This window comes from Zea mays, chromosome 4, assembly GCF_902167145.1.
Source record: "Zea mays cultivar B73 chromosome 4, Zm-B73-REFERENCE-NAM-5.0, whole genome shotgun sequence".
In the NCBI taxonomy this organism is placed as follows: domain Eukaryota; kingdom Viridiplantae; phylum Streptophyta; class Magnoliopsida; order Poales; family Poaceae; genus Zea; species Zea mays.
The window spans coordinates 56,922,964-56,948,550 of NC_050099.1; the positions used below are offsets into that span (position 1 = coordinate 56,922,964).

At 43.3% G+C, this 25,587-nt stretch overlaps 1 protein-coding gene across 1 annotated transcript; it reads left to right on the forward strand.

Annotated features, from left to right (window-relative positions):
• The first annotated feature begins 21,657 nt into the window (after positions 1-21,657).
• Positions 21,658-24,230, forward strand: LOC103653278 (uncharacterized). Its single transcript, XM_020552544.2, has 3 exons — positions 21,658-22,022; positions 23,169-23,548; positions 23,628-24,230. Exons 2-3 carry the CDS (start codon positions 23,342-23,344, stop codon positions 24,009-24,011), a joined length of 591 nt encoding a protein of 196 aa, XP_020408133.1. The 5' UTR covers positions 21,658-22,022; positions 23,169-23,341; the 3' UTR covers positions 24,012-24,230.
• Positions 24,231-25,587: the final 1,357 nt, after the last annotated feature.

Sequence of the window (25,587 nt, forward strand, 5' to 3'; positions counted from 1 at the left end):
GGAAATAAGTACTTTATTACATCACGGCGTCCAAAACATCCATAGAGTCATTAACTTAAGTCATAATCATAGTGCGAATATGAAACGTAGTACGATAAGGCCTTCATAGGCAGCTGACTAGGGGTTTGCCACTAATCTAATCTTGAACTCATCGAAGTACTAAAACTACTAAAAGTCCTCCATGTTGCCTTCATCTTTTCCTGAGCACTGGTTGCAATGAGGACAACCTAGGGTTTGGTGTTTTAAAGCAAGGGTGAGTACACATCAACGTACTCAGCAAATGTCCTGTTTAGCTAAAGTGGACTAGTTGTATGTGGGGTTAAGCTTAAAGCAGTTGCTTTTAGTTGGTCAGGTATTTATTACTAGTAGAGAGCCATGTTTTAGCAATAATCCCAAGCTATTAACCCAGACAGTACCCCTCTAAGAGGAAATACCAAATACCATAAATATAATCACCAGCATTAAGCATCATCATAAAATTATCCAGAGTAACTCTAATCAAAGGAGCTCCCAAGGCTACTCATAACCGTGAGCACGGCTGATATACCAGTTTTTGACATTACAGAGGTTGCACACTTTACCCACGAGCCATGATCCCATTCCATCCTGGGTTTGCAAGACCCGATCTTCACTACCGAGGTGAATGGCTAGGGATTCACGATGTAGCCTTTACAAAGATTCCTTTGGTGTGTAGTTGCCCGTTAGGTTTTGTCAGTCGTACAAACATAGTAGTCCTCACTAAGATGGGTGACTAACAAAACCAAATCGAATGAGTCTCGGCACCCACCCTTAGCAGAGCAAGCACTATGCCCAGGCCCCCATTGACGGCACAACTACAAAGCGAACTACACCTCCAGATTCCTCCAGTTAATCAGCTAAGGGCATCCCATTCCACCCTCATGGTTGTACTATTTTCTCGCGTGGTCATCCAGCGAACAGGTCCTTACGGAGAGGTACTCGGGAAACAGCCCAAGTCCCCTAAAGTATCACATGTTCATCATCATAAATCAAGATATCATCAATGTATCATAAATGTTCTCATCATGTTCATTGATTAAAGTAAAGCAGTAGCATAATACAAATCATAGTAATCAGTTCCCAAAGGGTAAACAAGGACAGGAAAAGTAGAACACTAGTCAATCCTTAGGTTGATCATGGTATGTGGGACAGTGAATTATAAAGTAAGTAGAACATAATGGGTCAGAGGACACTTGCCTTTACTAGGTTGCTGCTCAGGGAAGTCTCCTGCAACACACTCGAGAACCTTGGACTGCTCGTTATCTACGCAAAGCAACCATTCATTCAACACACTTGGGGAACAACAAAGAAACAGTACACCAAACATATGCAACATAGTAAACATAGGTTCAGTGGAAAAGTACAAACATACAAGTGAACTCTAGGTTCTAGGGTAGATCACTATGTTTAAAGGTCTACTGTTCTCCAACTACTGCCTATATTAGTAGATTAACTACCTAACTATGTTTATCTTAGTGAATTACTTATTTAGATAAAGTTATTCCAGGGATGGGATTACAATAACTAAGATTAGGATCTACAAATTTAGGCACATGAATATTCACTAGGGTCCTATGTCACACCCGGTTTTGGAAGGCAAACCGAATGCGAACCATGTACGTGCCAGGATCAAAAACTCACGTACACATCGATTACATAATTGGACATCCTCACACATTCTCAAATAAATAGCAGAAATAGTACTTTATTACATCAAGATGTCCAAGACATCCACAGAGTCAATAACATAACATTGTCATTAATATTATCAAAGTGCAGAATACGAAACGTAGCAGATACGACTTTCATAGGCAGCTGACTGGGGGTTTGCCACTAACATAACTAAAACTCGTCGTAGTCCTAGAACTCCTCAAAGTCCTCCATGTTGCCTGCATCTCCTCCTGAGCGTTGAATATAGTGGGGACAACCTAGGGTGGGGTGGTTTTTTAAGCAAGGGTGAGTACACATCAACGTACTCAGCAAATGTCTCGTTTGGCTAAAGTGGACTAGCTACATGTGGAGTTAAGGTTAAGCAGTTACTTTTAGTTGGTCAAGTTTTTATTACTAATAATAAAGCCAAGTTTTAGTAACAAACTGTCATACCTGGGTTTTAGAGGTCCAAACTCCGGGCGCGAAATAATCACCAGGTGTGTTGGGACCAAGTCTCACACATATGATGAATAGTGGTACAAAAACGAATGTCACATCTTTACTATATAATAGGAGTTCTGTACAAAATAAATAAATAATTACATCATAAGGAGACAACGATCCAGCAACCCAAAGTTGACTGGGAGATGACGGCCTACATCTCTCACGAACTCGTCACAACATCCTCCATGCGCCTCATCCTGCGGTACCTGTTCTTGACCTGTGGGGGGTGTGAGACAGCAAGAGTGAGCTCACATACGTTCATCGCTCAACAAGTTGTGGGGAATAATGTGCATGAACTTGCCAAAGGTGGGAACTCATGTGAAGTGTAAGGCTTACCAAAGAGCATGGTTAAAGCTGAGCATTGCTTTTAAAGTTCGTCAAAATTTTATTACCAGTTACTAAGTATAAGTAAATATCAACCTAATTAAGTAGTAGAACAAAGGTGATAACAACACCTGCGATGCAATGCATATGACAAATTGAATTTAGTTCCATAATTTAATCATGTGAGTGTCCGAGCTGCTCATGACCGTGAGCACGGCTGATATACCAGTTTTACACTCTATAGAGGTTGCGCATCTTGTGGCAGAACCACCCGAATTATTCTAGCTTAAGTGCCTAAGTCACGCCTCAGGGGGCCGTAACACACTTAAATCGGAATAACCCGTCAGTCCTTCAGATCTAGTCTGATAGAGCCACTTAACCAGGATCAAATTCCACAATCTCACTCGAAGGTGAGTCACAGAAGAAATGCAATAAAACAGGAAACCTCAAATTAAGTGTGGAGTTATTACATAAATCGGAGTTTTTGCATAGCAAATAAAGTTCACAAAATAAAGTGCAGCGGATAATTGATGTCGTCGGTATCGAGGAATCGGGCAAGGCCTAGCCCACTACTCCTTGTGCTCCTCTCCTGCCGGAGCAACATCCCACTCGACCGTCCAACCCGGTGGCAGGGTGGTAGGCCAAGTCACACCATCAACCATTTCCTGAATGGTACCTGCAAAAATTGTGCCACAAGCAAGGCTGAGTATACTAATACTCAGCTAGACTTAACCGGTGTGAGGAGTCTACTCCTCTACCTCTAGATTATGCAGCTGTTTGGCTGAGGGGTTTGGTTTGCCAAAAGCACTAGCTGTTTCTAAAAGCAAATTTTAGCTTTTCCAATTCTATCATCATTAACTTAGCTAGATTTGCTCCTTCTAAGCATACATGGTAACAATCAATTAGTTCAATCAACAAGTTATCTCATGTAACCACATTTCACTTCTTACTCGATGCAGTACAAGGAATCAAGCAGTCTCATTAGCTGCGAGAAGCAGACGGTTCGAATCGAGTTTTAACCTTGCAAGGTAAACCTAAACACACGGCATGTCAGGGTACTCCGACCCCACACATGACAACCGTCCCCATCGATTCCCCGTTCGTGTCCAGGCCTCACCGCCTTGGCATACAATGCTCCACTGACCCCGGCTGCCGCCGTGCAGTGACCGCACTTGTACCCACCATAGCTAGCACGGGAGACCCAGTCTCAGGTCGCATGAGGGATAAAGTTCGCGCCCGGCTTCACTCAGGTACTAGGTTTACCGGTTACCATTTTTCCCGGCATGTGCTTAGTACGTTCAAAAGCTTGAATCAGGTATCCACACATTAATCCTTAATTCATTTTTCCCGTCTCATGGAAAGGCATCCTCCCTGGATCCAAGTCCATAGACTAACATATATCCCATTATCAAGATGAATACAATCAATTCCTGACCTCGTGTGAGTGCTAGAAAAATCACTCGACTTCTACCGAGATCCTGATTAGCAAGCAGCTACTCGACTTAGCATACTAGTATTCATCTCAAAAGGAATCCTAAGTTCATGCAACTAGAGGTTTCAAGCAACTCCTACACTTAAGTGCACATTACAATCCTACAAGCATTAAGTGTAGTAAAGTAGCATATAATAACATGGTTATGCATAAAACCGGGGCTTGCCTTCAATTGCTGGGGCTGCGGGGAGATCCTCAATAGCAGCCTCTGAAGCCTGCTCCTGGTCCTCCTCTTGGACAGGTCCTTGCTCGGGGATGAGCACGTACTCTCCGTCAGTAAGATTACAATCTAATGAATGCAATGCGTAAGATGTATGTATGATATGATATGTGCTTTTAGAAATCCCAACTTTAAAGGTGCATGATCTTTCTTGAGTTAAACAAGGTTAACTTTACTTATGTAAGACCCTTTAGTGGTATACTTGGTAAATTGGTTTAAACTTAGCTAAGGTAAGTAGATTAAATTTTTGGGGTTCCACTGAATTCCTTTTAAGTCTTAGTGAGAATTGATAAGTACTCAAGATAGACTTATTGGGGTGGGTTTTATTTCTGCTTTCCTTTTCTTTTATTCTCTTTAATGTTTTGGAGTAGGTTTGAACTACAAGTTGCTTTTATAAAATTCTAAAAATTCTGCAAAAATTACAGTGGCTTGTTACTGGTGTATGTTTTTCTGTCTCAAAATTTGGGGATCAGAAAGTGTATAGTTTTCTCTGGACAAAATTATTAAATTCTAGGGCAGAAGGGGTGCTTTGAACTACAACTATTATTTAACAGTGGGCAATTCTCCAAAACTTATTTTTGCTGGCTTTTAGGTGTTATAACATGACTTGATACAAATTTCTAATCATTAATACCTTTTAATTATTTTTTCTATGGTTTTCTCAAGTTTCTAGCCAAATGGGTGCTTTCTACTACCACTATATTTGAAAAACATCAAACAACAGGGTGCTTATTTTTCTTAGTTATTGTTTTGTGCAAGAGCAATCATTTTGAAGTTTGGCCTCTTTTTGCTTAAGGGAAGGGGTGGTATGTATTATTTGAATTAAGTGGCCTTTCTCTTAAATCATTAGCAATTGGTATGAGTTTGCTTCCTTTTCATGGGTTGGCATTTTTCTCTGGTAGTTTATCCCATCATGGACTTAGCAAATTTTTGGTTTCCCATTATCACATTAATAGGGGTTGTTCATGATTTATTTGAAAAATGCCTTATTATCACTTTGTATTTATTTTCCTTACTTAAAAAGTTGGGCTGGGGTGCTCTGTATTTTTGTAGTGGGGCTCTAATGGTTGTAAGTCCACTGGATTTTTATTAATCATTTTGGTTATAGTTTTGCTACTCTAATAATTGATTCTCAGTCCAAATAAGGCTAAATAAATCATTTTAATTTAAAACTGGTCCAAATTAATGGTCTCTGTATTTTTCCTAGGTTCTCTGTTACATAAATAAACTAGGAAAAATAATCTTAATCATTGTTCATTAATTTCTAATGCCTTTCTGATTTTCTCTAAGTTTTGAACAAAATAGCTTTAAATGAATAACTACATCATAATTTCTAATGCTGGGGTTCCTACTATTTTTAAACAGTGTCTAAATGAGGTTTGAACATCTACAAATTTTCTTAAGTTCAGCACAGAAGAAAAACTAATTTTCCTTAATTAAGCAAGGTTTGGTGGGTTTCTGTTTTTAATTAAAAACTCTAAAAATTAGAACAGAAAGCATAGGGTTTATTATTTTTAAATGATGGTTCATAATATTCAGGAGCTAGCAAAATTGGTTTGACAACTTTTGATTAAGAATTCATCAAGTTATGGATTTTCTATGTTCTCTGGTCATTTTAAAAAGATTAACATAATTGATTAAATGGAAATCCACTTTGCACTGGGGTCCCTGGCGGGTTTTCTAAGTTTTCCTCGCGAATCAGTCCTTAAGCTACTATTCACATGAGTCACTGACGTTTCAGAAAACCCCTCGGAATCTACAAATCCTAACCTGAGGTCCTTCTTCTACCTTAAACAGTAACCGCGGCGGAAGAATGGGCGGAGGGGCTTACCGGCGGCGAGGTTGCTCCGGTGAAGTGGTCGAGGACGTAGGGGAGGTCTCGGGGATCACAACGGTGTGTGGGTCGCCGTCGGAGATGGCCGGAGTCGGTCGGTCCACGCGCGCAGGCGAGGATGCTCGTCGGCGGCGAGGAGTCCGGCCTGGTCACGGCGAGATAGAGCAATTGGATGGGTCAGAGAGGTTCCCGGGGTGCCAGAGAAGACATGAGCGCAAGGAATTGGGCGGAGACTCACTGGATAGCTCGGTCCACGCGCGGCGGCGGAAGACCGAAGTCCGGTGAGGTCGATCTCGGGCCTCCGGTGAAGTCCGGCCGGGTCCGAGGGCTTGGCAAGCTTCACGGGCTACTGGCGGAGCTAGCCGAAGCACTGGCTTGCCCAGAGGATGGCTAGAGTGGGCTGGCCACGATGGCCGAAGCTCTGGCGGCAATGGCGGGCGGAATTGAGCTCGCCGGAGCTAAGGGAAAGTGGCTGGCCGGTGAGGGTGAGTGCGGGGCGAAGTGGGGCGCGCCTGTGAAGGCTTTATAGGCACGGCGCGGTGCACGGGCGGTCGTGGACCGGCGAGTGCGCGCGGGCGTGCACTGGGAGGCGCGGTGCGCGAACGGGCGTGAACCGGGGGTGCCAGCCACGGTCGAACACGTGTTCCCGTTGCCTCTGCCCCTGTTCAAGCGCCGATTGGGAGCAAATCTTCGCGAATTTGGGCAAGATCGCTGTGAAGGATTTGTTCACCTGACCAAGCTTTGTCTTTTGTGTATGGACGTCGCGCGGTTTTAGGCTAGGGACATGGAGTTGTAGCGTCACCAAGGTGCTAGTGTCAGAATGCCTGGTCCCGAGGTCAAACTTCACAGTTACTTCATTCTGAATTAAGATCATATTTTTGGAAATTAGATTCGAAGGGCAGGAGGAGGGGTTGGGGGTGATTACGTACCAGCTTCCTTAGGTAGGCAATCGGGGAAGTTGGATCTCAAGAATTCCTCGGTTTCCCAAGTAGCTTCCTCCTCTGAGTGATTACTCCACTGGACCTTGTACATCTTGATCGATTTAGCCCGAGTTGATCTTTCTTTGCAATCCAGAATCTTGGAGGGGTACTCTTGGTACGATAGATCTGGCTCTATTTCCAATTCTGGCTCTGTTATGATCTCGGTCGGCAATCGAACACACTTCTTCAGCTGAGATACATGGAAAACACTGTGAATGGCAGACATCTTTGAAGGTAACTTCAGCTTGTATGCCACGGGTCCACATGCTTCTATGATCTCATAAGGTCCAATGTAACGAGGGGCTAGCTTGCCTTTGATCCCAAACCTCTGCACTCCCTTGGTGGGTGATACCTTGAGGTATACAAAACTTCCCACCTCGAACTGGAGAGGTTTCCTTCTTTTATCATGATAGCTCTTTTGCCTGGCCTGAGCAGCTTCTAGATTCTTCCTGATTAACTTGACCTTCCTTTCGGCTTCAGTCACTAAATCAGGTCCAAAAACTTCTCTTTCACCAGGTTGAGACCAATTGAGTGGTGTCCTACACCTTCTTCCATAGAGAGCTTCAAAAGGTGCCATCTTTAGGCTGGATTGATAACTATTGTTATAAGCAAACTCTGCCAAGGAGAGGTGCTTATTCCAGTTCTTGCCACAATCGATCGCACAAGCTCTCAGCATATCCTCCAGGATTTGGTTTACCCTTTCCGTCTGACCATCAGTCTGTGGGTGGTAAGCTGAACTCCTGATTAGCTTGGTTCCCAAAGACTCTTGCAATTGTTCCCAAAATCTGGCAACAAATTGGGCTCCTCGGTCAGAAACAATGGTCCGAGGTAATCCGTGCAAACACACGATCCGGTCAATATACAATTCTGCATATTTCTGAGCCTTATCAGTGGTGTGCACAGGAAGAAAATGTGCTACTTTCGTCAATCGGTCCACAATAACCCAAATTGAATCATCATGACGAGAGGTGCTGGGCAGACCCACAATGAAATCCATGCTGATGTCATCCCACTTCCACGAAGGTACGGACAGTGGATGCAAAGCTCCAGCTGACTTCAAGTGGCTTGCCTTTATCCTCTGACAGGTGTCACATTCTGATACATACTGGGCTATCTCCCTCTTCATTCTGGTCCACCAGTACAAAAGCTTCAAATCATGGTACATCTTGGTGCTTCCCGGATGCATAGAGAATTTGGAGAGATGAGCCTCATCCAAAATTTTCCTCTTGAGGTCCTGGTCTTTAGGAATCACCAATCTGCTTTTGAACCATAACACACCCTTTTCATCTTAGCGGAAACAATTATACTTCTCAACCTTCTGATGGAGATTCTTCTTGATAATCTGCACTCCCTTGTCACTGAGCTGGGCCATGATAATCTGGTCTTGCAAAGCTGGCTCAACAGAAATGTGAGACAAAGAACCAGAAGGAATCACTTCAATTTGCATCTTGCTCAACTCATCACACAAGGTGTTAATGCGAGAATCCATCAGAACACAATTGCATTGCAACTTCCGACTCAAGGCATCTGCTACCACATTAGCTTTTCCGGGGTGATATTGTACCTCTAGGTCATAATCCTTGATCAGCTCTAGCCATCTTCTCTGCCTCATGTTGAGATCAGCCTGAGTAAAAATGTACTTAAGGCTCTTATGATCAGTGAAGATGTTGCAGTGGGTTCCCATTAGATAGTGCCTCCACATCTTCAATGCATGAACCACTGCTGCTAGCTCGAGGTCATGAGTGGGATAGTTTTGCTCATGAGGACTGAGTGCTCTTGAGGCATAAGCAATGACTCGGTTGTCTTGCATCAAGACACAACCTAGCCCGGTGCCCGAGGCATCGCAATACACATCAAAAGGCTTGCTGCTGTCGGGTTGCGCCAATACTGGTGCTGTGGTCAGATGCTGCCTTAATGCATGGAAGGCATCTTCGCACTTCTGACTCCAAACAAATTTGACTTCTTTCTTCAACAACTCAGTAATAGGCTTCGCAATTCGAGAGAAGTCCGGAATAAATCTTCGGTAATAACCAGCTAATCCCAGAAAACTCCGAATCTGGCGAACAGTTGTGGGTGGCCTCCAGTTCATCACCTCTTGCACTTTATCAGGATCAACAGCTATTCCAGCCTGAGAGATAGTGTGACCCAAGAATTTGATTTCCTTTAGCCAAAAATCACATTTGGATAACTTGGCATAAAGGTGGTGCTCTCGCAGACGTTGAAGCACTACATGCAAATGCCCGGCATGTTCTTCTTCGTTCTTTGAGTACACCAGAATATCATCGATGAAAACCACCATGAACTTGTCCAATTCCAGCATAAAAACAGAATTCATCAGATACATGAAATATGCTGGTGCATTTGTCAGCCCGAATGACATCACCAAAAATTCATATAGCCCATATCTGGTTGAGAATGCCGTCTTCGGAATATCACTTGCTCGTATCTTGATCTGATGGTAGCCAGAGCGAAGGTCTATCTTGGAAAACACCTTGGCCCCGACCAACTGGTCAAAAAGAACATCAATACGAGGCAAAGGATACTTGTTCTTGATAGTTACCGCATTGAGAGGGTGGTAATCTATACACAGCCTCAAGCTTTCATCCTTCTTCTTCACAAACAGTGTTGGACATCCCCAAGGCGAAGTGCTGGGGCAAATAAAACCCTTATCCAGCAACTCTTGCAATTGCTTCTTCAACTCTGCCAACTCAGCGGGTGGCATTCGGTAGGGCCTCTTGGAAATTGGGGTCGTTCCCGGTTGCAACTCGATGGCGAATTCAATATCCCGGTCCGGTGGCATTCCTGGCAATTCATCAGGAAAGACATCTACATACTCACAGACCACTGGGATCTTCTTCAGGGGTAGCTCTGTCATAGAGAAAGCACATGACTGAGAAGAACCCTGACTAGGCAGAATTAAAGTGAAACTCCCGCAGAATGGAGAATTAACTTCCACGGCACGGCTGGCTACATCAAGCACAACTTGGTGCAAGGTCATCCAATTTGCTCCTAGAATAATGTCCACATTTTCCAATCCCAACACAAGAAGAGTGGTTTTGACAATGTGGCTTCCCAGTTGAATAGGCACACTTTGGTTTAATTGATTAGTTGAAATTTTACCCCCAGGTGTGACTATCATGAATGACCCTTTTGAGTGAGAGAATGGCAGTTTGCATTTAGCGCTGAACTTTTGGCTAATGAAACTATGAGATGCACCAGAATCAAACAGAATTAAAGCAGGTTGATTATAAACTAAAAAGGTACTGGTCATGATAGGAGCTCCTTCAGGTACTTCCTCCAGAGTAGTGAAGTTGAGCTTCCCTTGCCTGACTTGCACCTTCTGCTTTCTTCCCTTGTCTTGATTTGGTGCTGGCATCTGCCTCTGCTGGTTCCTGGGACAATTCTTGGCATAGTGGCCCACATTGCCACAAGTGAAACACTTGTTCCCATTGCCCTGGCGGAACTGCTGCTGCTGCGGAGGCTGATTGTTCCTTGGGGCGGGAGCTGGAAAGCGGTTGGGTGTCGGCTGCTGCTGCTGCTGGGGTGGCCTGATCACCCATCTGCCTGCCTGCTGCTGAAAACCCCTGCTCTGATTGTGAGAAACAATCCGGAACCTCTGAGCCTGAGCGGATGGTGCTGCCATTGGTGCCTTCCTCTTCTTCTCTGCCCGGTGAGCAACAATGCAATCCTCCTGGGAGATGGCCATGTTGACCAACTCATTGAAGCTATCAGCCCGGACAGTGTTGAGTCGTTCCCGCAGCTTGGTATTGAGACCCCTGCGGAAGCGATCCCTCTTCTTCTCATCAGAATCAGCATGATACCCTGCATACTGGCATAAGTCGTTGAAGGCTTGCACATACTGCAGTACCGTGCGGGTTCCTTGATTAAGGGCCAGAAATTCATTCAACTTCCGATCAAGAATGCCAGCTGGGATGTGGTGTCCTCTGAAGGCAGTCTTGAATTCCTCCCAAGATACTTCACGGTCAGCGGGGAGCATAGCACGGAAGTGGTCCCACCAAGTCCGAGCAGGGCCGCGAAGCTGTTGTGCGGCGAAGCGAGCCTTGGCTTCATCAGGGCAGTCTCCCGTGAGGAGGGGAAACTTGGACTCGACGACACGAAGCCACACATCGGCGTCCAACGGATCCTCTGCTTTGGTGAACAAGGGCGGCTGCGTGCTCAGAAACTCCTGGTTAGTTGCCATAGCCGGAGGTCGCTGATGCTGGCCTCCACCATGCTGCTGAGGGTGGGGCTGGCGCTGCAAGAGCTGTCGCAGAATCTCATTTTGCTGGGCCATCAGCTCCTGCACTGTGGGAGCTGGAGGAGGTGGCTGGGGAACCTGCTCGTTCTGCCCGCGACGCTGCCTAGCTGCCATCTGAAAACAAAGATTGTCGCCATTGTTATCCAAACTCACAGTTTCAAACGACAAGATATAATCTCATATGGAAGGAAAAATGCCATAATCATAATATTAGGTTCGAAAGGAAGATAACATGGTGACAAAGATCCCACAGATTTCAAAAGTTTACAGGGTTACATCAATCAGGGGAAAGTACCCATAAGCCTAGTCCAAAATCTGACATTAACTAAGCTCGCATAGGTTTCTATCCGCCTAAAAGTGTCGAAGCGACTGCTTAACCCTGAGCGGTGGAAGCGACACTGGATACGGGTGAAGGAGGCTTCGCGGAGGTAGTCCCATTGGCACCAGGGGCTGGTCCTAGCTCCTCGGGAGCCTCTTCTCCCTCGCTTCCTGCTTCATTGGCCTCCATTTCCAGGTGGTGCATGTCCAAGTGGTCATTTGCTTCTTCGAGTTCCCTCTGCACATCGTGAAGCTGGTTCTCCAAGACATCAATAGTGTTGTCTCGGATCTCCACCTGCTGCTCCAGGGTGGCAATGCGCTGGCTCAGCCTCTCCACCTGCAGATCCTTCTCCACCAACTCCGTGGATAGGTCGACCACAAAATCTTCCCGACTATCGAGAGTGAGCTTGGCAGTCTGAGCGGTGTTAGCAAGAAGTGTCATAGTATCGCTCTGAAGGGCCTGAAGGCGGTACAGCGCACTCATGCACTGAACAGTGACCCTCCCAACCAAGTCAGGATACATCGCCCACACATCCTTTACATGGCTCACGCGGTTACACCACATGGGATCATCCTTCTTCTCAGCAGGGAAGAGTCCCAAGGGGTGCATCACCATCTCCAGGGGATGGTAGCCACAGAAAGTCGTCAGAGTCTTCATGGCTGCTGCCTCAACGGTGTCGTCCGTCCTGAGTCCAATCGTCTCAGAGTCAAGAGAACGCCAACCCGGCTGAAGGGGATGAGCCTCCAAAGTCAGCCAGACCCGACAACGAGGTACCCGATGCTCCTCATACAACTGCACCGTGTACAAAGGGGGCGTAGGGTAACCGGCGAAGTTAAGCACTTCCCACAAGATGGAAGGAAAGCCATCGCGAGAAAGGAAGTCAGAACTGAAACGAGAGTCTCCTCCACTGGCGGGGGTGGGTGAATTCATCTACGGAAGGGAATCAAAGGTAAAGATTATGGTGGAAGGAAAAAGAAAAAGAGAGCCCGGATGGTTTTAAAGAAAGTGGGTTAGCTCAAAATTTTAATTCCTCTTTACGTTTTAAAATGCATGCATGCTGGAAGAAACGTTGCCTCTCAAAAAGAAAATAGGGTGTTTTTTAGGGCATCCTTAAAATATAAGTACTGGCCCACGGGGCCTAATTAGTTAGCCACCTATTTCTCCCTCTATGCCTAAGGCCTTTCGTCCTAGGTCTAGCGGTCTAGTCCTGACGATCCATAGCAGTTTCTAGGCAAGTTTTAAATTTTGAAAATTGGCATTCATGGTTTATTGTCCTTCTCTGTGGTGGAATTTGCTCTGATACCAGCTGTGGCAGAACCACCCGAATTATTCCAGCTTAAGTGCCTAAGTCACGCCTCAGGGGGCCGTAACACACTTAAATCGGAATAACCCGTCAGTCCTTCAGATCTAGTCTGATAGAGCCACTTAACCAGGATCAAATTCCACAATCTCACTCGAAGGTGAGTCACAGAAGAAATACAATAAAACAGGAAACCTCAAATTAAGTGTGGAGTTATTACATAAATCGGAGTTTTTGTGTAGCAAATAAAGTTCACAAAATAAAGTGCAGCGGATAATTGATGTCGTCGGTATCGAGGAATCGGGCAAGGCCTAGCCCACTACTCCTCGTGCTCCTCTCCTGCCGGAGCAACATCCCACTCGACCGTCCAACCCGGTGGCAGGGTGGTAGGCCAAGTCACACCATCAACCATTTCCTAAATGGTACCTGCAAAAATTGTGCCACAAGCAAGGCTGAGTATACTAATACTCAGCTAGACTTAACCGGTGTGAGGAGTCTACTCCTCTACCTCTAGACTATGCAGCTGTTTGGCTGAGGGGTTTGGTTTGCCAAAAGCACTAGCTGTTTCTAAAAGCAAATTTTAGCTTTTCCAATTCTATCATCATTAACTTAGCTAGATTTGCTCCTTCTAAGCATACATGGTAACAATCAATTAGTTCAATCAACAAGTTATCTCATGTAACCACATTTCACTTCTTACTCGATGCAGAACAAGGAATCAAGCAGTCTCATTAGCTGCGAGAAGCAGACGATTCGAATTGAGTTTTAACCTTGCAAGGTAAACCTAAACACACGGCATGTCAGGGTACTCCGACCCCACACATGACAACCGTCCCCATCGATTCCCCGTTCGCGTCCCGGCCTCACCGCCTTGGCATACAATGCTCCACTGACCCCGGCTGCCGCCGTGCAGTGACCGCACTTGTACCCACCATAGCTAGCATGGGGGACCCAGTCTCAGGTCGCATGAGGGATAAAGTCCGCGCCCGGCTTCACTCAGGTACTAGGTTTACCGGTTACCATTTTTCCTGGCATGTGCTTAGTACGTTCAAAAGCTTGACTCAGGTATCCACACATTAATCCTTAATTCATTTTTCCCGTCTCATGGAAAGGCATCCTCCCTGTATCCAAGTCCATAGACTAACATATATCCCATTATCAAGATGAATACAATCAATTCCTGACCTCACGCGAGTGCTAGAAAAATCACTCGACTTCTACCGAGATCCTGATTAGCAAGCAGCTACTCGACTTAGCATACTAGTATTCATCTCAAAAGGAATCCTAAGTTCATGCAACTAGAGGTTTCAAGCAACTCCTACACTTAAGTGCACATTACAATCCTACAAGCATTAAGTGTAGTAAAGTAGCATATAATAACATGGTTATGCATAAAACCGGGGCTTGCCTTCAATTGCTGGGGCTGCGGGGAGATCCTCAATAGCAGCCTCTGAAGCCTGCTCCTGGTCCTCCTCTTGGACAGGTCCTTGCTCGGGGATGAGCACGTACTCTCCGTCGGCAAGATTACAATCTAATGAATGCAATGCGTAAGATGTATGTATGATATGATATGTGCTTTTAGAAATCCAACTTTAAAGGTGCATGATCTTTCTTGAGTTAAACAAGGTTAACTTTACTTATGTAAGACCCTTTAGTGGTATACTTGGTAAATTGGTTTAAACTTAGCTAAGGTAAGTAGATTAAATTTTTGGGGTTCCACTGAATTCCTTTTAAGTCTTAGTGAGAATTTATAAGTACTCAAGTTAGACTTATTGGGGTGGGGTTTATTTCTTCTTTCCTTTTCTTTTATTCTCTTTAATGTTTTGGAGTAGGTTTAAACTACAAGTTGCTTTTATAAAATTCTAAAAATTCTGCAAAAATTACAGTGGCTTGTTACTGGTGTATGTTTCTCTGTCTCAAAATTTGGGGATCAGAAATTGTATAGTTTTCTCTGGACAAAATTATTAAATTCTAGGGCAGAAGGGGTGCTTTGAACTACAACTATTATTTAACAGTGGGAAATTCTCCAAAACTTATTTTTGCTGGCTTTTAAGTGTTATAACATGACTTGATACAAATTTCTAATCATTAATACCTTTTAATTATTTTTCTATGGTTTTCTCAAGTTTCTAGCCAAATGGGTGCTTTCTACTACCACTATATTTGAAAAACATCAAACAACAGGGTGCTTATTTTTCTTAGTTATTGTTTTGTGCAAGAGCAATCATTCTGAAGTTTGGCCTCTTTTTGCTTAAGGGAAGGGGTGGTATGTATTATTTGAATTAAGTGGCCTTTCTCTTAAATCATTAGCAATTGGTATGAGTTTGCTTCCTTTTCATGGGTTGGCATTTTTCTCTGGTAGTTATCCCATCATGGACTTAGCAAATTTTTGGTTGCCCATTATCACATTAATAGGGGTTGTTCATGATTTATTTGGAAAATGCCTTATTATCACTTTGTATTTATTTTCCTTACTTAAAAAGTTGGGCTGGGGTGCTCTGTATTTTTGTAGTGGGGCTCTGGTGGTTGTAAGTCCACTAGATTTTTATTAATCATTTTGGTTATAGTTTTGCTACTCTAATAATTGATTCTCAGTCCAAATAAGGCTAAATAAATCATTTTAATTTAAAACTGGTCCAAATTAATGGTCTCTGTATTTTTCCTAGGTTCTCTGTTACATAAGTAAACTAGGAAAAATAATCTTAATCACTGTTCATTAATTTCTAATGCCTTTCTGATTTTCTCTAAATTTTGGACAAAATAGCTTTAAATGAATAACTACATCATAATTTCTAATGCTGGGGTTCCTACTATTTTTAAACAGTGTCTAAATGAGGTTTGAACATCTACAAATTTTCTTAAGTTCAGCACAGAAGAAAAACTAATTTTCCTTAATTAAGCAAGGTTTGGTGGGTTTCTGTTTTTAATTAAAAACTCTAAAAATTAGAACAGAAAGCATAGGGTTTATTATTTTTAAATGATGGTTCATAATATTCAGAAGCTAGCAAAATTGGTTTGACAACTTTTGATTAAGAATTCATCAAGTTATAGATTTTCTAAGTTCTCTGGTCATTTTAAAAAGATTAACAGAATTGATTAAATGGAAATCCACTTTTCACTGGGGTCCCTGGCGGGTTTTCTAAGTTTTCCTCGCGAATCAGTCCTTAAGCTACTATTCACATGAGTCACTGACGTTTCAGAAAACCCCTCGGGTTCTACAAATCCTAACTCGAGGTCCTTCTTCTACCTTAAACCGTAACCGCGGCAGAAGAAAGGGCGGAGGGGCTTACCGGCGGCGAGGTTGCTCCGGTGAAGTGGTCGAGGACGTAGGGGAGGTCTCGGGGATCACAACGGTGTGCGGGTCGCCGTCGGAGATGGCCGGAGTCGGTCGGTCCACGCGCGCAGGCGGGGATGCTCGTCGGCGGCGAGGAGTCCGGCCTGGTCACGGCGAGATAGAGCAATTGGATAGGTCAGAGAGGTTCCCGGGGTGCCAGAGAAGACATGAGCGCAAGGAATTGGGCGGAGACTCACTGGATAGCTCGGTCCACACGCGGCGGCGGAAGACCAAAGTCCGGTGAGGTCGATCTCGGGCCTCCGGTGAAGTCCGGCCGGGTCCGAGGGCTTGGCAAGCTTCACGGGCTACTGGCGGAGCTAGCCGAAGCACTGGCTTGCCCAGAGGATGGCTGGAGTGGGATGGCCACGATGGCCGAAGCTCTAGCGGCAATGGCGGGCGGAATTGAGCTCGCCGGAGCTAAGGGAAAGTGGCTGGCCGGTGAGGGTGAGTGCGGGGCAAAGTGGGGCGCGCCTGGGAAGGCTTTATAGGCACGGCGCGGTGCACGGGCGGTCGTGGACCGGCGAGTGCGCGCAGGCGTGCACTGGGAGGCGCGGTGCGCGAACGGGCGTGAACCGGGGGTGTCAGCCACGGTCGAACACGTGTTCCCGTTGCCTCTGCCCCTGTTCAAGCGCCGATTGGGAGCAAATCTTCGTGAATTTGGGCAAGATTGCTGTGAAGGATTTGTTCACCTGACCAAGCTTTGTCTTTTGTGTATGGACGTCGCGCGGTTTTAGGCTAGGGACAGGGAGTTGTAGCGTCACCAAGGTGCCAGTGTCAGAATGCCTGGTCCCGAGGTCAAACTGCGCCAAAACCGTGTCAAATGAATTTGGTTTGAGTTCAAACTTTTCCAGGACGTGTTCAAGGGAATTTGGCACAACTTTGATATTTGGATCTCCTGGTTTTGAGTTTTGAAAAACAGAGAACGCAGATGATCTTTGGGAAGAGGTCTGAAATTCAGAAATTTGAATTTCTCCAAGGGTTCATAGTTCAAGGGCTGATTTGGGGATTTATTTGAGTTATTTTGGCTAAGCTTTCTCAATCTTTCTTGTTGCTCATTAAATATACTTTAATTTTTATAATTGGCTCAAGTCATAATTTTAAACTTTTCATTCCCTTTTTCTTATTCTCTTGCATTTTGCTTATAGGGCTCACTTAGGGTTTTTATTAGGGTTGCACATTCCTATCTTTTTAAAAGACTCAATTGTTTTGATCATGATACTTTTAAGTATATACTTGGTGAATTCTTTATTTCTTAAGTTAATTTGATGCTCATGCTTACTTTGGTTCACATGAAATAATGGTTCTTGGGTTGGTACTTGAGAGAAACCCTAGGTGACACTGGGGTGTCACACATCTTTACCCACAAGTCATGTTACACATCTGCCAAGGGATCACGACTTCCCATACACCTCTACCAAGGAGGCGAGGCAGGGTAACACTACGAGGCCTTTTCAAAGTTCCACTAGCTTTAGAAAACCCATACAGTTTCTAGGAAGCTCCAATGCAGGGACCCCTCGCCTGACCGCCATCGCAATAAAATCAACCCAAGGGCCTCCCTACACTGACCAATCCCCTACTGCCCTTGCCCCTTTTGGGTAAGGTAGTCCTCCACTAGCTTTTCTAATTAGTCAGCCAAGGTCGTTCCATACCACCCTTGTGGTAGCACTATTTTTCCGGGTGGTTCTCCATGTTCCAATTAACATAATGATCTTACCATAAACAGTAAATAACAAACTAATAATAAAAGTGTGATCATGAATAATGTATATCTCCACACCCAAAACCACACAAAGTAATAGCGGGTACTACCTAAAAATTAAGTGGTAAACAAGGTATAAAGATAGTCAGACTAGGGTAACCTATTGGGTCTCATCAAAATTAACCTATGCATTTTGTTATGATTAATAAGAACATGATTGGGTAAAAAGAAGTGATCAAGGGCACAACTTGCCTGGGACTTGAGATTCCAGGTACCAACTTGCTCTTCAGGTGACTCGTAACCTCGCTGCTAGTCGTTGCAATATAGACAAACATGGTATAGGCAAAATTAACATCACACCAAACATAAGTACAAACTGCATAATAATGATCTACGTGATGCTACGAGATCGTGGGAACGAGAATCACTAAATTCGGATTTATGGTTTAAGAGTTATGATTTTCTGAAGATTTAAGTGTTTAATATAGAATAAACTAAGTGTATAATTTTAATCTATGTTTCATGACAAAATAAGATTACCAGATGATAAATAATATTATTATGAATGTAATGCAACTAGAACGGATCAAAAGGAGCTAGAATGAATTAAATATGAATTAAACAAGTTTCGGGAATTATTTTTATACTAAAAATCATTTTCTGATTTAATTATGAAAATTCCTAATAATTTTGGACTGTGGACAAAATTTCCAGAGAGGTCAGGGTCGTTTTCGTTAATTTCAAGGCCTCCCTGCAATGATTTTAATATTAACCTGGACGACGGGTTGATTTAACTATCTTTGGGGGTCTCTTTAGCAAAAGACCATGGCTGAAAGGGTATCGTGCGCTCAGAGCCGTTCGATTAAAAGATGACGGCGCAGATGAGATCATGACTTAAAATGAACCGGTACAAACTGTGGCCGTTAGATCTAAATCCTAGGTCCAGATTCTATGAAGCCCCAATCCCATCACATCCGTCCGATTAGATCCGGTTGGCACAGATTGAAACCCCGAAAAGGTATAGCTTGACCTAATCACAGCCGACGGTATTTGATCAGACGGCCAGGAGCCACACCCTCCTTCAAACCAGTCAGACGCGGCAGCGCCGCCTTCTTCTACGGCGAAGCCATCGCCGGTGGTCAGCACATTGGCTAACCCACGCACAACCTCGAATACTGAACGGTCCTACATGAAGTATAGCATATGGCAATTCTAGTGGCGTGTTGTTTACCTGATGGGGTGGTGGCAGATTGGCTAGCCATGGCGTACGACGGCCACAAGGTACCGTATGACGACGATGAGGAATTCCCCCTCACCCGGTTACCTCCACGCCCGGTGAGGCTTATCACAAGACTCCACGAGTCACGACGAACTACTGCAGCCACACTTCAAGGGTCGGGCGGCAATAGAAGGCAACCTTGACCGTGGCGGCTTGGATCCCCCGCAATAATGGCGGCGAGGCCCCGGGTTCACGGTGAGGGTTCCGATAGGGGAAGGGAGGTCGCAGGTGTGCGTTTTTTAACCCGGAGGCGCTGGCGGATAAGCAGGCTTGGAACGAAAAAGGTGGCCAAGGGAATCCCCTCGATAACCACGAACGGAGCCGTTTCAACAAACGCACGTGCGACGCGGCGGAGCTGAGGAATCCGACACCATGGCCCCACATGGCAGACGCAGACACAGGGTTGGAGCACGCGGTATGGGACTATGGTAGGCAGGGCCCACACGCTAGAGGAGTCCGCGTGTGGGAGAGTACGGGTGCAACGCCAAGGTGGGCTGGCGCGAATATGGAACTAGGCCGAAAATGATCTGTTCGGCCCAACAGTGTTCTGTCCCTTTTCTTTTTTCTATTTCTATTTCCAACACAATTTCAAATTCATGGTTGAACTTCGAATTTCCAAGTGTACAAATTTTATTATTGTGAATATAACTTCAAATGCTTACAATATTATTATTTATTATTTTTCCTTGTTAATTATTTATGGGAGGAATAAATGGTTTCCTTAGAAATTCCCTTTCTCATTTTCCCATTTTATGTTTTCATTTAAAATTGGAGATCTAATTTGTGTTGTCAATAAAATGCATTACCACAAAACTATTGGCAAGAGGTCAACTTTTCTTTATCTATTTATTAGTTGCTTAACTAATTTAATGTTATCAATTGATTATGAATAGGAAATGCCCTTATAAATTCTCAAAGGTTTCAAAAATTCTTGAAACACTGTCCTATATATTTTTTTCTTCTACCAAATTTTGGGCTTTACAAATCCTACCCCCTTAACAGAAATCTCGTCCTCGAGATTTGTAAGAAAAAGATGTATACCCATATTGTCTCAACGCATATGCACAAACAAAAATCTCAGCATGATGCATAACTTATTAGCAACACATAGGGTCAAATAGACCTTATTATTATTCCTAAAATAGTAAAATACTAACTACTAACTAAAGTAACATTTAGGTCTTACAAATAGTAATATATATATATATATATGTATCTTGGTGGAGCTGATGGTGGTGGTGGAGGTAGTGGTGGTTGTTGTTGTCTTTCCAACCATTCTTGCCTCATTTCTTGATGCATCTCCAACCGTTCCTGACACATTTCTTGGCGTTTCTGCCTTATCTGATTTTGCATTTCATTCATCGTGTTTGTCATTTGTTGTAGTACCTGCATTTGGGCGACAACCACTAGATTGGTCCCAGCCGATGGAGGATTTGGGGAAATCATTTATGTTTGTTGTTCCCTGATAATCCTCTTGTTGTGGTGGTTGGCCTTCCACTGTCACGCCATGAGGGAAGACTTAAAGGGCAAGGGGGACTTGGATTGAGCACAGAGATACCAGATCAAGAATTGCTCCATAAAGCTCATTTCTTAATCCTTCAATCCGTTGAAGATGTTTCAAAGTACATTGACAAACACAAGAAACGATTGAGAAAGAAAAACCTAGAAATGGTGGACGAAGACATTGCGAGGCTCCATAACAAAGAGTTTTGTGATTGGTTTAAAAAGCGGTGTGAAAACAAGGTACCAAAGAATGACACTGTGAGACGGTTGGCACAGGGACCCTCGTCCATTGTAGCGACATGGCAGAGTTACGACATTAATGGATACACTTTCTACATAGAAAAACAAGTGGTAAAAGCACCCGACAAAATAGTGGAGTTTGCAACGACGCGATAACTGAGGTGTTTAATCGCAATAAAAATCGTCATATCTAAGGAAGGACATGTATTATGGACAATTAGAACACATCTAGGAGTTGGACTACACACTTTTCAAGCAAATTGTTTTTCTTTGTAAGTGGTTCAACCCTAAAGGTGTTGTCGTTGACCCAAAACATGGGGTTACCACTATAGATTTTAGACGAGAAGCTTACAAGGATGATCCATTTATTCTTGCAAAGCATGCAAATCAAGTTTTCTATATCGATGATCTTGCAAACATGCATCATCGACTGGTGCTCAGAGGGAAAAGAAGAATTGTTGGTGTTGAAAATGTAAATGACGAAGAAGATTATGACCTCTTTAGTAATATGAGTAGTTTAGATAATATGGTCATAGATATGGAATGAGTTTAGACTAATGTAAATTGTTATTATTCTAATTTCTATATATTCTTTCATTTGAAATTTTCTTATATGGAATCTCATTTGTGATTCTGCTAATTATTTTGCACCGCTACTTATTATAATTTCTATCTGCACGCATATCTTCTAATAAACAGAAAAAGGTGACTCCTCCACCTATCCTCTCTCCCCCATTCCACATTGCAACATTAGGGTTCCAGGCTTCCAGCACACGGCGCCGGTTCGAGCTCCAAGATCCTTGTGTCGCTCCAGTGGCGTTCCAGCACACGGACCATCTCCGGCGTCCAATGGCCTCGACCATCTCCTGAGCCCTCTGACGACTAGAAATAACGGGTGTGCTCGTCTTCGCCTCCTCTTCATCTCCAGCGTCTGGCGGCCTCGGCCATCTCCGGCGTCTGGTTCGAGCTCCAAGCTCCTTGCGTCGCTCTGGTGCCGGTGGATCGGCGCGGCGAGGGGATCCGTCCGGGGGTTTGGATCGGGTTCTTCTCCATCTCCATCTTCATTTGGTAAGGAATCGAATCTAGATCTTTCCTGCTATAGTCCCACAATTTGTTGCGTGTTTCTTTACTGCATGGATACAAACATAGTAAATTCTTCCGGAGGAATTAAAATTTGGGGTTCAACTAGATCCCACGGCTTGACTTTCTCTTGGTTACATATTGTTGTTACATATAGGATAGACATGCTCTATGGGGGTACTGTTGTTAGCTAGTTTGGTATATTGTCAAAATTCTGAAAGAATCAGTTTGGTATATTGTCAAAATTCTGAAAGCATTACCATTTATAAGAAATACTCAATTACGTTTTGTACTTCCTCTCTTGACTCATTTGTGCACAGCATATATATAGGCACTTTGTATTATATAATTGCTCATTATGAACTCTTTGATTCCTTCACCTTTGGACCTTAATAATGACTGAATGATATCCAATAATTTTGCATGTTACGATTATTAACTTGTACTTCAGTTTGGTCGCGATGTTGATATCCCTACTGATTATGATAATATGATAATACCTATTATCATAAACAATATGTACATTTTTTAAAATTGTTATGACTGAGTACAATACTTTTTATCTCTTGAAGCCAGCATGAATGTAAAAGAAACTTCTCTACACTCTCTTTGTCAGTAGGAACAAATGAGTTCTGAGTCATCTTCTGATACATCTAGGTCATCAACTTCAAAAACCTCTAGGTCCATAAGTAGCTCATCTTCCACTAGCTTGCATTCAGAGGACATTGTGGAAAAAGGTTCTTGTACTTCTGCCAGGCATAGAACGAAACAAAGTCACGCCAAATGCAAGAAGCTAGAAAAAGGAGGTCCCCATCGTCTTACATTTGATAAAAATGGGATTGCCCAGTCACCGGTAAAACATGTCAATGAATTCTCAAGCTATTGTGGTTATATAGCATGCATGCATGTTGATATTAGGATAAAGGATTGGCGAAAAGTGCCTAAAGTGGTAAAATCAAACCTATGGGAGGATGTGTCAAAGAAATTTTTCATGCCAAGGGATGAAACCCATACCCTCAATGTGAAGAAGGTCGCTTTGAAATCTATGAGTAAGGATTGACTTCTCGAGATTGTTTGGTTCCTGTTTGCATCATTTTTTGGGATTTATGGTTTATTTTCCTTTTATTCGTACAGGCCATGCATGGAAGGATTTCAAGTGGAAACTAAATATAAATTACGTCAAGAAGAACAAAACTCCATTTGAGGACTATCCAGAACTCAAGAAAGAGTGGTGGCCAAACTTTGTGGAGTGTGTTACCTCTGCTGAGTATATTGCTCTAGGAGAAAAGGGCAAGAAAAGCCAAAGCATGAATAAGTTCCGTCAAAAACTAGGTCGGCAAAGCTATACTGTACAAAAGAGAAAATGGGCAAAGGAAGATGCACAAGCATTAACTGAGGGTAAATCTATTCCATTTCAAGACATGCCAGATGGTCGTCATAAGGATTGGGCAAGGGTGAGGAATCCTTCTGGTGACGTGAACATAACAGAGTCGCATCCAATCATAAAGAAAATTGTAATGTTCCTCTCCACACATAACTTGTCCATTTAATTTTCTTACCCTATTTGATTCACACATAAAACTGTTTTTTCAGGTAGATGTAAATGAAAAGTCAGTAGCTAGTACCTTTACACCATTTTATAATATGGACATACTTGCAACAGCAATAGGGAGTAATCATCCAGGGAGGACAACAGGGGTGAGTGCTTATGTGGGTTTAGGGATGGGTCTTGCTCAAGGTGATGGCACTAGTAAGAAGAAACGTAGAACAACAAAAGAATATGTCAAGAGGATTGTGGATGAGTATGAGGTCAAGTTTGAGAAACTGACAGCCATGTGTCAGAGTATGGAGCGTCGATTAAACAATTCTAAGAGTTGCTCATCATCAAAATTTGTTGATACACCAGACCATGCAACACATCATTCAGTTGACTCATTACAAGTAACTTCATCTACTTGTAGCACATATTTGTGGTGATACAATGATGTTACTCTGGTGTCTGTTATTATTGTTTCCTTCGATATGTAGCATTGTTTTGCATATCATTTTTGTCACACCCGGTTCTGGGGGCAAAATTGAATGCATAGCATATGTGGGCCAGGATCCATTTCCCACACATATGTTGACGTCACAAGTGTAATATATCAAAAGACAATGCAATAAAGGCGTAAAGAGAGTAGAGTACTTTATTACATCATCTGAATCATTGTATCTTTAACAAGTATCAACATCAAAGTAGGGCGGAATTAAATATGGGCACTCTTCCACAGGAAGGTGACTGGCGCATCGTTAGACTTAAAACTCATCATCGTCATCAGTGAAGTCTTCAGCATCACCCTCTGATCAAAATATTAGCAAGGGTGAGATCACTTATTGTCGGGGCTCAGCAAGTGGGGGGAAAATTTAATGCAAGTTAACAAGGTAGGCTATGGATAAGCGGTAAGCATTTTAGTTGGTCAACATTTTATTAGCAACACATGTCTTACTAATAAGTGTGTATCCCAAGTATCCCAATTAATCAAAGATATAAGAGTATATCAAAAGCACTTAAGTGAAACCACTTAAATAAACCATTGGTTGATCATCAGATCTCGATTTATTGTCCATCTTTAAGTTCAATTATCATGTGAGGATCCAAGTTGCTCTTAACCGAGAGCACTGCTGACATATCAGTTTTACACTCTACAGAGGTGGTACAACTTTACCCACAAGCCATATATCCCATCTAGCCTGGGTTGATTGGACCTATAAACACTGCCGAGGTGAATGGCTAGGGATCCATTATGAGGCTTTCACAAAATATCCTTAATACAAAGCCACCCGCTAAGGTTTCCACGTTAGTATTGATGGCCCTCTGGGTGAGGTAACTTAGCCAAGACTATCACCCCATGTTAACATGAGCTGCCAACAAACCACTACTGCCCCCTCTTGCCCATCTTTCAGGTAGGGTTGCTAAGCACTAAGTCTATAGAGCTAATTACCAAAGCCAGAGCCATGATAGCACTCGTGGTTGCACTGTTATCCTGGGTGGTCACTCCATGTTCTATTTAACACAAAATGTTCTTGTTTAACCATCGGTTAACAACATAATAAAACTTTTCCAGAACATAGTATCATTAAAAGAGTGACATCATATTCATCAAGTTGAGCAATAGCAAAAATTGCTAAGCATAGCATTTCTCCCAGGGTAATTCAAGGAATAGGGTTGGTAATTCTAGGAAATCCTTATTTAGGCAAATCCCATCAAATTATGCAATATATCCAAAACGTAAACATTATTATATGCAATACTTGGGTACAAATAGAATATGCAGAGGGAGAATCCACTTACCTTGCTCAAAAGTGTCATGTGGGTCGTCCTCGAACGAGTTTGGTTCGTCTACCTCATAGTCAACTTCTAGCATCGATTTGTGTATCGTACATACAAAAAGAATATGTACGCCAAATAAATAAACATACACCATTACAGGAGTAATCATTCACCATTACATACACATTCATACATCACACTTATTATACTCATATATACGTCTTAAAGCGTAAATACTTACTA

What these genes read in the sequence shown, in the direction of transcription:
- LOC103653278 (XM_020552544.2), top strand. Translation starts at nt 23,342, where the DNA reads ATGAATAAGTTCCGTCAAAAACTAGGTCGGCAAAGCTATACTGTACAA. An exon ending in ATCCAATCATAAAGAAAATT is followed by an intron (nt 23,549 to 23,627) that starts GTAATGTTCCTC and finishes CTGTTTTTTCAG; the next exon opens with GTAGATGTAAATGAAAAGTC.